Genomic DNA, 14599 nt, shown 5'->3' with positions numbered 1-14599 from the left:
GTTAAGCAGGCTTGGACTTGGTCAGTGCTTTGACGGGAGACCTCCAGGGATCCTGAGATGTCAGCTAGGCCAAGAAGCTGAGAAGGCATGCTGAAAGAATACAAGAAAACTACACAAGTTTGTCGCCAAAGTTTCCAGGAGTCAGGCTTGACTGAAGCTAGTCTTGACTTGATGAATATGACGCCAAGAGTTGGTGACAGTTTTGCACCGAGACACGCTTGCTCAAACCAACTTGAATTTTGCATCACTTACAAATTAGAAATATGAGGAGCCTGGGATGATGAAAGTTGTATTTCAACACATCTGGATGGTTTGAGGTTGGGGAAGGATGAAATATACAACAGCACAGTAGCTGCCCTTATCTAAAGAACCTCCTTCACTGTCTCCTGAAAGTTAAGCCTGAGTTTCAGACTAAAATTACTTTTAATGGATAGCATGTGTTCTGGGAAGTGTACTCCTAATACATCTGGATGATATCAAGTTAGGCAAAGTCAAATTAAACAATATTCTTCCTCTCTTTCTGATATAGAAATAGTTCTATCTTCTCTCAGAGGGTTCAACCATAAAGTCACACCTTCCTCTTTTTTTAAAAAAAATTATTAGACGTTTTAGAGAAAATATATAAATAGGGAAGAAAAAAGAAGAAAAGGATAAAAGAGTAGGATACAAATAAGTAAACAAAGGATTTATAAATATCAGAGATAGTTTTTCAAGTATACCATTAACTGACTGTGAATAACTGAATATATTGTATTGTTTTAAAAGCTTGAAAAAGCCTTAATTCAAATTTTCCCAGGTTACAATTCAATACATGGATTTGTACCACATGCAAATGTTGGCTTTCTGTTTGCATAAAGCATGTCTTTTAATTTGACAGGCTTTCAAAACTAGAAAACGTTTTAGTAGTATGGACAGAATTTATTGCATTGCACAAGTTCATTTTATGACTTACACAGTGCTAACCATCGTTCCTGATATTTAAGCTTTGCTTAGAGCTTAATAGCAAATTTCAAGCTTTTAAAATAAGAGAAAAAATCACCATTTTGAAGGAACATCCTACCACGTTAGGCACTCAACAGGTCTCAGAGGAATCCACAGAGATGGATGAGATTGTGAGTCAGAGTTCTTGGATCTTGCCACCAAGATCCTATTTATTTATTTATTTATTTAGGAAACTTATATGGTCGAGGACTTCTGGTGGAGGCATGGTGAGCTAAACACATCTCCGTCAGAGCGGAGATGACCACCGCAGCAAAGACCAAAGAACCGATGAGTAGACTTGTTTTTCGGAACTTCTCCGGATAAGGAGAAGGAGGGATATGGGATATGGAGAGCATGGGAAATGTGCTCCAGATGGCTGCTCCTCGTGAGGAGACTGCAGGACAGCAGTCTCCCATGGGTCTGAGCACTGGGAGCCAAAGGGACCATCCATCTTGCTCACAGCTGCAGCAGAGCCTTTCAAAGGACACTAAGTTTGCTACCTTTCTAATCACTTTCAGAAATTGCTTACTTCCTATTCTACAGCTATTAGAGATCTTCGGAATGAAAGCTCGAAAAGCCACCTGGTGAGTTTACCTTCCTTCTTGAGCAAAAGAAAAATTAACTATAAATTTAAGATTTTAAAGAATTGGAAATATAAATGGCAAAAAGCTAAATAAGATTTTGATCTAAGAAATTTATAAATGAATTAAGGGCCCAGACAATTCTGGAACATTGAGATGTTTATTATAAGGTTTTGAAATAATTAAACAAAATAAACAGCATTTCATGGGACCCAGAATGTTTTGTCTATCTTAAGTCAAAACAGACTTTATGATTTTAGAAAGTGGACACTAGAGGGAACTAAAGATTCCAGGCAGAAAAGGAAAAGGAAAAAAAAGTGTAAATGCCTTTGGTTTTCCGTTAATGTGGGGATTTACAAAATGACACAAAATGCTATAACATTAGAAATACTTCAGGAAAATTTTGAAGAATGGGGCCAGACATTAGTATCTACAATATCAGAAACGTCAGCAATGATATCTGCTTCTATGAATAGACTATGTCCAAAAGATGTTAAATCTGATGCAGAAAATACTAGAACCAGAAATACTGGATAATCAAAAAAAAGTGTGGATTACAAAATAGAGAAGGCAGTTAAAGTGGAATTACAAATGACAAGCCAAGAGAATGACCCTGATAAGGACTTTTTGCTGGATATACAAAAGAAGCTGATTAAAGCTTTGAAAATCAAAGTGCAAGTGACAAGCCAAGACAATGACCCAGATAATTACTTTTTACTGGATTTACAAAAGAGGTTTGCTTGCTAAAGCCTGGAAGAAGCTTCTGTGATGGGAGAAAGAAAAATTGAAGAGAGACCAAATCCTACGACAACATCTAAATGAATTAAAAGTCAAGATGGTTAGAAGTAAAAAGAAGGAATATAAAGTTGGTTTGTTTGATCAAGGTTAAAAAAAGCCATGTTTTTATAAAACCCTGGTGACCCTTTACAGACTTTTTGTTGACACCAGGACTGAAAAGTTTATGATTTATGGATTTGCCTATAGATAAGGGATGGGTTATGTGAAGAAGAGATATTTGTAACCTTATAGGCGGCTAAAGTTATCAAACTTGTTTTCTCGTGATGAAGATTGAAAGTAATTCCTTTACATGTTTTTCTTTAGCTTACTTTTTTTGCACTTTTTATTCTTTCTGTTTCTTTTTCTGAGTTTAGTTTGTATTCGCTTTTACTACTGTCATTAACATCTTTAATAAAAATTATGGAAAAAAAGAAAACGTATATGGCTGCCTATTTTTCACATAATAATCCTAGGTGGCTCACTACATGTTCCCCAGATAAGTTCATCAAGGCAATGGTAGTGGTGGCAACTAGGCTTTCATTCATTTTTCCCCCCTATTTCACAATATTTTTATCCCACCTTTTGACAAACATTAATGGAAGGTGGAGTTCAGGGTTTACAAGCTACCAGCAGAGGGTAGCAGAGAGTCACAGAAACTCAAAGGAGATGGGCTGATCTTGTTAAATAGGATCCAAATCTCTCGAATTTTGTGGGGAATGTGTCCTACTTCTACGTGCTTCCCATCAAGCATGTCTTGCCATCTCCCTTTATGTCTATGGACTCAACAGCTCCTGAACATTTCTGGAGGACAGACCCATGCTTCCTCTCCAGGCAACATGTGTTATCTATTAAAGTTCTCCAACCACCCCACCTAGAACCCATGGACAGGTATGGAGGATCTAGGGCTGTCCAGCCACTCCTTCAGCATCCAGCAGAAAACGCTTGTGTTCCTAGGACATACTAAGCATGCCATGTCCCTATCTTTCTCTACACTTGAACCAAGCTTTGGTGTTTCTCATGTTGTCCCAACATGGAACGTTCACCAACAGAGTACTTATCAGATAATATCCATCAACTCACCACAAGCTAGATGGTGTGGTGGACTGGTCACTGAGAAATTCCCCACCCCACCCCTCTTCCATAATTTCCAGTCTTATTGGTTATTATTCCCTACTGACTGGCAGACTCCAGGACCTTCACTGGAACATTGATTATATTTGCTTGCTTAGGGAAGCTCCTTTTTAAGTTATAAAAGGAGTTCTGTAGCAAAAGTAGCAGATCTGAAGGCTTATAGAAACCTTGAGCTATGCAACTGTTAGGGGCTGTTCAGAAATAAATATTAGGATATGAAAATCAGGTCAATGGCCCGTCTAGGCCAACATACCATTTTCCCAAGAGGAAAGTCCTCTGCTATAACACACTCTGGACATTTATTCCCAAATTAGATTGTGAAAGACCTCCAAGATATAATTCCAGACTTTATTAACCACTTTTTCCCTTAACTGTCTAGTGATGTTGGGGAAATCTGGATGGACAAGGTCCTTTATACCGTTACAAAATATTCTCTGGGCCTAAGAAAGGAAGACAAGCCCAAACTGGGCCAGACTACGAGTCTATCTGATTTAGCCTCCTATTCTCACAGTGGCCAACAAGCTGAAGAGGTAATTTATGCAAAGCCAGTGGGGCCCCTCCACAAACACAGAAACATCTACCATTTTTTGAGGTGGGTCATTTGTTGATGGGTTTCCCTTTGTTCTTCTAAACTGTGGAAAGCTTTGCTGAAGTTGATGGATTGCCCAATTGGAAATATAGCTGCCTTAGTAAGAATTGGGGAGCAAAAACAGCACTCAGGGGCTGAAGAATATAGAGACGGGGGCCCTCATGAGTCAGGAAGACAGGGCGTAGTTAAAGAGTGTCAGTAATTTACTGAGAGGGATCATGCCTTTTGGCCACACGCACACACACAGAAAGACACATACCTCCTTTCTGTAGCAGGTAGATGGGGACAACATATAGCATGACATGTTGAATGTAATAAACTTCCATTTCGAAAGGTAGCTGCAAAAAGAAAAAAAAAAGCAAGATTTATAAATGTAGAATATAGGTTACACTATTATTTCATCAGGGCAGCTGTAATCCTATTCCTCAAAGCTTTGTTTGGCTGGTAGATGACTCAAATGACTCAAACTACCCAGGATAGTAGGAAGGAAACTTTTGGAAGTGCTGAACCAAGTTGGAAAACATGTCATGGCACAGTCACAAAAACACAGAACTATTCATTTCTGTCAGGTTGGCTCTGCTGTCCTCAATGTTCTTGTCAGTTGCCCAGCTGACTCATGGAGAACATTTCCGCAAACAAGTCTATTGCGACATCGCCCAGACCAGAAATAACTTGTTATGGTATAAAAATGGTTAATCTTAGAGATGAACGACTTAGACAAGTACATTTCTTGTACACCAAGATCAGGAACTGCCAATATCGGTCATAAATCAGGTCATTAACATGTAAAGCAATAACCCCAGCTGAGATCAATCCAAAAGATGACGCCATCAACAGAATTAGATGCTGCTACAGGAGACAGACTTGGCTTATTAATGAAACTTAAACAAAAGAGTTATTACCTGGATCCAATATTGGCACCACAAATATTGTGACATGACCAAGCTTTAGCATATCCCAAATTCAGAATATTAGATTGGATTTAAGAAACAACTCAGCTATTTTTCTATGTCTCAATGGTATACATAGCTATCTCGGGTGTGTTGACCTGTTGGAGTAAGTTTTTAGTAGCGTGAAGCTTTGACATTTTAAAGTATCAAATGTATATGAGCACAATCTGGTAAAATATCCTGAGCCAACAGGCATTCTCAATCTTTCTGTTGTATTCGTTCCTTTTCCACAATGGACTTCTTGTCTTGACTATCTATTCAACTGGCTTCTAACCACATTAACCAGAGAATCTTATCATCCTTGGGAAGTGAAATAAGGCGCAATTCACACAGTGCACTAAGCCATGCTCAGTTAATTAAGTTTATTTCTACATCGCTATGCTCCACATAGACTCATGGCGGTATAGTATGCATATTTAACCATGGTTTATTGAATAAGACACAATTGCATGGGTTCTTCTAAGCCATCGCTCATGATTTATATAACAAGTTGGTTGGGATCATGGAAGACTTTAAGTTAAAATCAAGCCTTATTCCCCTGGCAGAAAATAGTTCAATGATCTATATATACCCAGTCAGACAGACAGCCTGAAGGCAGATTTGTGGCCTAGAGAGAGAGTTTACAAATAATAGAAATATGTTATAAATATTAATCCGTAATACGGCAAGTCAAATTCTGCAGGACTGGAAGATTATGCTTGATTTTTAACATTCCCACTTCTCGGCTCTTTAATCCTTCACTCCTACAGGCTGGCCTCTCAGTAAGGACTGATGGACGCTAGTACTACTGGTGCAGATTTCAAAAATGATTTGAAAAAAAGCTTCAGAGCCCACATAAACATGGCACATCTCTGCTATTCAATAAAGCATGCCGGTTGTTTGGGGGGTTAGGTTTCTCTCTGCTCCCCCCACCACATCTATCCGGGACAACGTGCTCTGGGTCCCTTCCATTACACAATGTCACCTTGCTGGACCAGGGGTCATGGCTTCTCTGTGGCAGCGCCTGCCTGGTGGAACGGCAGCCCTCCAGAGCTGGGATGGCCCCAGTCCTGTTGGCTTTCACAAGGCCTTGAAGATCTGGCTGTTCCCTACACATCTGGGGCATGAGATTGAGCAAGCTCTGCTTAATGGGATTTTATGGTTCTTTTCTGTAAATGGAAAGATGTCTGCGAGCTTGGACATTATTTGGACTGTTGATTTTTTGGTTGGCTTTAATCCTTGTACCCCACCCAGAGTTATTGCCAAGAGATGGGTGGCTAGAGGAATGGAATGGAATGGGATGGAATGAGTAAATAAATGATGCAAGCTTAAAAAAGAAGGAAAGCGTTAAAGATATCTATCTTGAGGTTCAGCATGGCATTAGTGGGGCCTGGCATGGGAACTGGAGTGAGGACTTGGGCTGAGATCTATCCTTAACTGTAGAAACTTGCTGGGTGACTTTAGACCAGTCCCCACCCACCTACCTCAGCCCAACGTACCGGCCAAGGTGGTTGCTATGGGGAAAAATAGGACAGAGCGACAGGTAGGCTGCCTGGAAAGCCTGTATGAAAGGCAAGCTATAAATCTTGCAAACAAGCGAGTGAGCAAGCAAATAAATTAAGGGCAGGTTGCTGGAGAAACCCAACACAGACTGCTGCTTTGCCTTCTTAGAGTCTAAATCAGTGTTTTTCAAACTTGGCCACTTTAAGATGTGTGGACTTCAACTCCCAGAATCCCCCAGCCAGCATTTTGGGAGTTGAAGTCCACACATCTCAAAGTCACCAAGTTGGAAAAACGCTGCTCTAAATCCTCTTGTCAAGACAAAGGTTGTGAAAAAGCCATAGAAATTGTCGTGAGAGCAGAGCGGGTTTCCTCCAATGCAGCATTGTGCAATTCTGAATCCTTGGCAGAAAGAAAGAAAGAATGCTTGCATTTTCATATGAATTTGGGGATTTTTCTTTTTTTTTTTTTAAATCCTCTTCCTCCCCAAACAATTCCTGTTTGTGCCAATCTGCAAGAACAGGAGTGGAAGTGACAGCTGCTGATCGTTGGCCCAAGCCCTTTATTTCACGAGGAAAGATGATGTCAACGTTTTCCTGTACAGAGCAGGGTGGGACAGTTCTGAGAAATTCTGAGTGCAAGATTATACTCCATCAGCTCAGCTCAGCTCAGCTCAGCCCAGCCCAGCCCAGCCCAGCCCAGCCCAGCCCAGCCCAGCCCAGCCCAGCTCAGCTCAGCTCAGCTCAGCCCAGCTCAGCTCAGCTCAGCTCAGCTCAGCTCAGCTCAGCTCAGCTCCTCAGCTCAGCCCAGCCCAGCTCAGCCAGCCTAATCTGATCCTTAGCTAGCATTTAAGTAACGTGCTGGGTGATAAATGTGTATGATTTTGCTGTCCTTGTACCACCCAGGGACTTTTCCCTGTGGCCCAACCAATGCAAGCTGAGCACAAAAATGTGGCCAAATATGGGAGATTGAAAAAAACAAAGCAGTGTGACTGGGCTTTGCATGTGGGGCATATCAACCTCTGTGATTTGGTAAATCATAGTTTGGTGTTTGGTGGGAACCCAGCCAGTTGCAGGTCACCCCACCAACAGTGCTCCAGCAACTCAGGAAGTCCTCTCCATCCCCAGCAAGTTGTAGAACTGGAGATTCTCAAAGACAGACGTTCATGAATACGATTGTCCTTCTGCCAAAGATTCCTATTTGTCCAGTTCCAAAGCCCAGCCTTTGCTTGGTATATTGATGCTAGAACCCATAATGGAAGAGGACAGTTAGCAGAACATGAGTGGCACGAGAGATTTTTGGACTTTATGTTTAGAACTGGGGTGGGGTAGGGTGGGGGAGAAAGCTTGGCTTTGAGCCCATCCTATTCCTCATCCCCAAAGAGCAAATTTATTCAGGCTCTTACTTAAGCAGTTCCCACTGAGTATTTAGAGCGTGAGGTTCATGCACTTCAGCGTTACAGAAAAGCAATGCATATTTCTCAACGGTATGCTTAGCTTTCGTAACTTTTTTCATCTTTCGTGATCAAAGTATCTCCCCTGCCAGGTGGGATTTTATATTCCCAGCACGTTCCTCGAGCGTCCCAGCATTTTGTGGGAGGAGTGGACTGATTTCAGAGATAGCAAGCAAAAGATGGATGACAACTATGGCAGGAAAGCGGAGCTCAGAACAGGCGCACCTCTGGAGAACAGCGGCAACGATTAAATTTGCAGAGGACCCCACTTTGCATTACTGGGTCAAGGGGTTCCTTAGAATTTAAAATTAAAGGGATTCTTTAGAAGCACAGAATCCTGGGATTGGAAGAGGCCACTGAGGTCATCAAGTCCATCCCTCCTCAGTGGAGGAACCCAGATTAAAGCATCCCCAACAGATGGCTGTCAAGTCTTTGCTTGAATATTTTTTTAGTCTTTGTGCCTTCGAGTCAACGTTGACTTCTGGCGACTGCCTGGAGAAGTCTCTGCAGTTTTCTTGGCAAGGTTTTTCAGAAGTGGTTTGCCTTTGCCTTATTATTACTTTTTTTTATGGTTTGATTCATTTCATTTCCCTCCAATAAACATCAAAACAGAATACGCCTTAATACTTGGACTGTGAATCAGTCTTTGCTCTGAAAAATGACTTAAAATGTCCAAGGTTCTCTTTCATAATATAATAATCAGACTTAATATAATCATATTCACAGATAATGTTATTGTTGCACAGCAGCATCTCTTTGGCTAGACAGTTCCTAATGTTGGAAAACTCCTATGGATAATTTCCAGTTTAGTTCCTAGCGTGTTCCCAGTCAGTCCCTATACCCATACAATACAGGGAGTCCCAGTTTAAGAAGGAGTTCCATTCCCAAGGTCTGTCCTTGAGTCAAATTTATATATAAGCCAGAACAGTACAGTGGAACCTCGAGTTACGAATTTAATCCGTTCCATGACTCTGGTTGCAACTCGAATTGGTCACAACGCGAGGCAAATTTTCCCATAAGGTTCAATGTAATTACCGTTAATCCGTTCCGGCGTCCGCGGACCACGCGTCAGGGGCGGAAAAACGGCCGCGGACCACGCGTCAGGGTGGAAAAATGGCCACGGACCACATGTCAGGGGCGGAAAAACGGCCGCGGACCATGTGTCAGGGGCGGAAAATGGCCACGGACCACGCAGCAGGGCGGAAAAACGGCCGTGGACCACATGGAACGGGCAGAAAAATGGCCGCGGACCATGTGGAACAGGTGGGAAAATGGCCGCGGACCACGTGGCACGGGCGGAAAAATGGCCGCGGACCACATGGAACGGGTGGAAAATGGCCGCGGATCCGGTTCGTAAGTCGAGGCGAGTTCGCAAGTCAAGGTAAATTTTTGGGGCCGGAGCTGGTCGTATCTCGAAAAATTTGTAAGTAGGGGCGTTCATAACTAGAGGTACCACTGTATTATTGTATAATACTGTATACGTAGTACTGTGTATTTAATTTGAATTTTGCTACAGTAGGCTCTGTTCTTAACTATGGGTCGTCTGTAACCCGGCGTTCTTAACCCGGGGACCACCTGTATCAGAGCAAACTCACGCACCATGCAGCTCGGCTAGCAAAACATAGTTCGATGTTTATTAAACATCAGCAAACATCAAAAGTGGGACAAAAGGCAAGCAAAAGCAGGGAGACTGAAAGATATGAACAACAGGCAAGAAATTCACATTGTCTATTTCTATCAAAAGAGCACAGGACTTCCAAGAGTGAGCAATTCGCACGGGAGCAGCCTTTGGTTATTTCATCTTTAACTCTAGCAGAATTGATAAGGAAACTTGGACACCAAGTGATGTCTCCTCTACACTGCACCATTAGCAAATCAATCTGGTGGATGAGGATGATGCATCCAACGCTTCAAGTAGATTGATACGAAGAAGGTGAAGCAGGCGGGTGGAAAAGCAGTCAAGGAAGATGATTCCTCTCTCCAATTACCAGAACCTGCATCTCTCAAACTGTGTTCATCTGCTTAATTAAAACAGGAGTAGACAACATAAGGCCTCAAAACATTCTCTGGCACCCTGATCTGCAATGGTTGGAAATCCACAGTATTGTTTTCCTTCGTTTTAAGACAAGAAACACATGAATGAGTCTGAACATAGTTTAAAAGCAAGAGGGGGCTCACAAAATGTATTCAGCAATAAACCAGCATTTAAAAACTGCAATGGCTGAGTTCACATATATGCTAAGACACAACAAACAAGCCACATTATGGGTTAATGTGTGATGTGATTCAGCATTCTTATGTATTTGAATAAGTCTACCCAATTTTTTTAAAAAAAGATTATGTATTGATATCGAATTTCCACCTTTGTCTTCCTGAAGACCTCGCAATTTCATTTCACCAGAATGCCAGTAACATATCAGATTATGTTATGTGCTCCACCACGATGGGACTTAAAAGCCAACCTGCACTGCAGATCCCTATTAATGTCTCGGAAGCCTTTCATCTCACCAGACCCGCTTCTGATTTCTCTGATCCCATTTTTTCCTTCCAGGATGATACTTTCATACTTGTTCTCTTTGCACATTTTTTCACAAAGCAAAGGGAATCATTATCACATTTCCTTTTCAGTACCAATATCTGTTGTTGTTGTTGTTTAGTCGTTAAGTCGTGTCCGACTCTTCGTGACCCCATGAACCATATTGCGCCAGGCCTTCCTGTCCTTCACTGCCTCCCTGAGTTTGCTCAGTTTCATGCTCATGGCTTCAGTGATGCTATCTAACCATCTCATCCTCTGCCGTCCTCTTCTCCTTTTGCCTTCAATCTTTCCCAGCATCAGGGTCTTTTCCAAAGAGATCTCTCTTCGCATTAGGTGACCAAAGTATCTGAGCTTGAGCTTCATTATCAGTCCTTCCAATGAGCAATCAGGGTTGATTTCCTTTAAGATTGACTCGTTTGACCTCCTAGCCATCCAGGGGACTCTTAAGAGTCTTCTCCAGCACCACAGTTCAAAGGCATCAATTCTTCGGCGCTCGGCCTTTTTTATGGTCCAGCTCTCACAGCCATACATTACTACTGGAAAAACCATAGCTTTGACTATGCGGATCTTTGTCGGCAAGGTGACGTCTCTGCTTTTTAATATGCTATCTAGGCTTGCCATAGCTTTCCTCCCAAGGAGCAAGCGTCTTTTAATTTCATGGCTGCAGTCTCCATCTGCGGTGATCTTGGAGCCCAAATAAATGAAGTCTCTTACTGCTTCCATTTCTACCCCTTCTATTTGCCAGGAATTGATGGGTCCAGATGCCATGATCTTAGTTCTTTTAATGTTGAGTTTCAAGCCAGCTTTTGCACTCTCCTCTTTCACCCTCATCAAGAGGCTCTTTAGTTCTTCTTCACTTTCTGCCATTAGGGTGGTATCGTCCGCATATCTGAGGTTGTTGATGATTCTCCCTGCAATCTTAATTCCGGCTTGTGATTCTTCCAGCCTGGCATTTCTCATGATGTACTCTGCATATCTTTTATATGTCTTTTAGTATTTTAAATAACTCAGCTGGAATACTGTCATCTCCACTAGCTTTGTTGTTAGCAATGCTTCCTAAGGCCCACTTGACTTCACTCTCTAGGATGTCTGGCTCAAGGTCAGTGACCACACCAGCATGGACATCAGGGACATTAAGATCTTTCTTGTATAGTTCTTCTGTGTATTCTTGCCACCTCTTCTTAATCTTTTCTGCTTCTGTTAGGTCCCTGACTTTTTTGTCCTTTATCATGCCCATCTTTGCACTAAACGTTCCTTTCATATCTCCAATTTTCTTGTAGAGATCTCTAGTCTTCCCCATTCTATTGTTTTCCTCGATTTCTTTGCATTGCTCATTTAAGAAGGCCTCCTTATCTCTCCTTGCTATTCTCTGTAAATCTGCATTCAGTTGCTTATATCTTTCCCTTTCACCCTTGCTTTTCGCATTCCTTCTTTCCACAGCTATTTGTAAAGCCAATATCTGTAGTTTGGCTTAAATATTTAGAAAAGCCATCCAATGTAGTTTGTAGGTCTTGGGCTTCATTTTTTGGAATGGGATAAGACACTACACTAAACCAAAACTCACATATAAAAGGAACAGGGCTTCAACAGGGCTTTAACATCCTGCCTTTTTTCACACATGCACACACACACACACACACACACAAACACACACACATACCTCTCACCCCATCATTAATAGACAGGATTAGCTTATTATTGTTAACGGAATATTACTAAACTGCGATAGAAGTAACTTGATTTTGACGCCTCTGCTTATAAACACCTTTACTTTCGAATTAAAATGCAAATCCACCTAATTTTGCATTTGGGAATCAAGATGCAAACTACTGCTCAATTCCTTGTTCCAAAGTAACACTTCTTTAAATTTTGCAAAACAAATCTCCAACTGAAATACATACACAAAATTGTGTACACTACAGGAAAGTGGATACAACGCATTGATGATAATGTACAAATGTATTGCTTGACAGAAATTTGCTCACAAGTGTGTGTGGGTGTGTGCACGCATGGCAAAACTGTATATACAAATGCCTAGATTAGAAGAAAGTTGCTCAAAAATTGTAGGGACATTTGTGCAAACATGAACAAAAATTCAAATGCGACAAATTGAACAATTGAAAAAGTTAAAACCGGTAAATTTGTCCCATCTAATCTGGCAGGCAGAGCCAGATTTCCTACTGCTAAGGAGAATTCAGGGTATTTTTGAAATCTAAATGTCAGAAAGCAGACTGTAAAAGCCGAATGTCGCTAGTATTTTATTTGAGCACCACGGGATTTCAGGTGACACATGGCACGTATCCTCTTGTTGAGGGATTTGCAAGCTTTTAAACGGAATCAGCACCCAAAAAAAAAAATATCATCCTACTGGTTATACAGACAGATCTGCTCTTGTCTATGTTAGAACTTTCTGAATGGACTTTCTTAAGCAAGGCGGATGGCGTGTAAAACACTCGCTTCCATAACAAGTGAGGATTTCTGCTCTAATTAAAGCAATCCAACAGGAAAAGTGGGATTAGGAAGAAAGGCACGCAACTGATCCAGCTTGTATTTTGTTTGAGGAGCTTTCTGAAGATTAAACATCTAAATTACCCAGGCAAATCTTTGCTAAGCAGAACCACCACACGCCTGCCCTTCAGACTGATGCCACACACTTGGCCCACCAACGTGTTTATTCCTGTAATTGCTGCAGAGCCAGAACACAGTCCAAGCAGATGCCAGAGCAGATAAAGCAGCCTTCCTCCAAGACCAGGGTTTCTCAGCCTCTGAATTCTGGGAGTTGAACTCCACACATCTGAAAGCTGCCAAGGTTGAGAAACATTGTCCAAGACGGTCACCCCAATACAGATAGTCAATATTTGGGACAACAGTAATTAGGACCAGAATTTCCATTGCTAAGTGATGCGGTCATAAAGCATGACGTCAGGGGACCACACCACTTAGTGACAGCACTCCTGGTTATTAAGCACAACATCACGTGGCTGCCATTTGTGACCTTCCCTGCCAGCTTCTCCATTGACTTTGCTTGTGGGAAGCCGGCAGGGAAGGTCACAAATGGCAATCACACGACCATAGGATGCTGTGACCATCGTAATTGCGAGCCGGGTGCCGAGCACCCGGATCGTGATCACATGAGCGGGGACATTATGCCCATCGTAAGTACGAGGACCAGTCGTAAGTACCACTCATTCAGCACTGTCATAAGTTTGAACTTATATAACTTGACTGCTTAACTTATTATATAAGCAAGACCACCTGTACATCTGGAGAGGCCCAAGCTAAGGGCAGCTGCAGCAGAAATATTTTGTTTGATTCCTCTGAATAAAGTGTATGAATTCATTTACAACTCAAGACGTCAAAGACTTACAGCAAATAAATATATCCCATTTAGGGCACCTCTGGTGAAAGCTATCAGAGAGAGAAGAAGTATTTTGCAGGAATGGGGCATGCCCCCACCGTTACCATCCCCAGGGCCCTCTTACAGAGAAGACATAATCTAAAAGCCACTCCAAATAAATCCAGTTTAGCATGAGATATTCCATTGATGACTCCCCTCCTTTCTGAAAAGCTGGAACAAGAGGCTCCCATAGACCTCCCCAGCCAATCAACCTTTCTCTGCACTCTGAAATTAGGCACCACAAGAAAGACGGGCCAGCAATTTCTCGGAAGCTCAAGTACAGGGGTTGCTGGGAGAAGTGGAGCACCATGCCACCAAGGAGCTTGTCCTCCAACCCCATTCCTGATTCAAAGGTCACAAGAAAAGCAGAGTTCAAGGCATCCAAAAGGGAAATTAAATTACAGTAAAAGGCTCAGTGGAGCCTAGACACACGACCAGCTGTGTGAAGCGTTGAATTGAGTAAGGCGGTGTGATGGAATGCAACCAGGGAGGAGGGAGAGGGGAGAGGGGAGACGAGAGACTGCAGAGTCTGGAGCAGGAGCGTGGGAAGAGGAAGAGATTTAGGATAGCCACTCCCTAGAATCTCCCTGGGTGTATCCGCTAGGTTAACATAGCCTGGCAAGATTATGTCCATATGGTGTAAGCCATAAAAGAACTGAACTTGGCTGGACTGTTTCTCTGTTGTTTTTGGGCTGGGCCTGACAGGAAGCAAAGAAAGGCTAAGC

General features: G+C 42.1%; 1 protein-coding gene across 2 annotated transcripts in view; it reads right to left on the bottom strand.

The window, feature by feature from the left end:
• TMEM164 (transmembrane protein 164) overlaps nt 1-14599 on the bottom strand; it is a 42127-nt gene that overhangs the window by 9035 nt on the left and 18493 nt on the right. For both annotated transcript variants that reach the window (XM_088129233.1, XM_088129234.1), the window contains exon 5: nt 4319-4397. In XM_088129233.1, the coding sequence (XP_087985359.1) occupies nt 4319-4397 (79 nt within the window). The remainder of the gene's footprint in view (nt 1-4318; nt 4398-14599) is intronic.

This window comes from Python bivittatus, unplaced genomic scaffold (genome assembly GCF_059951505.1).
Source record: "Python bivittatus isolate LINGU-HERP-01145 unplaced genomic scaffold, Pbiv_v1 ctg000790_np1212, whole genome shotgun sequence".
NCBI classification, from domain to species: Eukaryota; Metazoa; Chordata; class Lepidosauria; order Squamata; family Pythonidae; genus Python; species Python bivittatus.
This window is presented reverse-complemented; position numbering and strand designations above follow the sequence as displayed.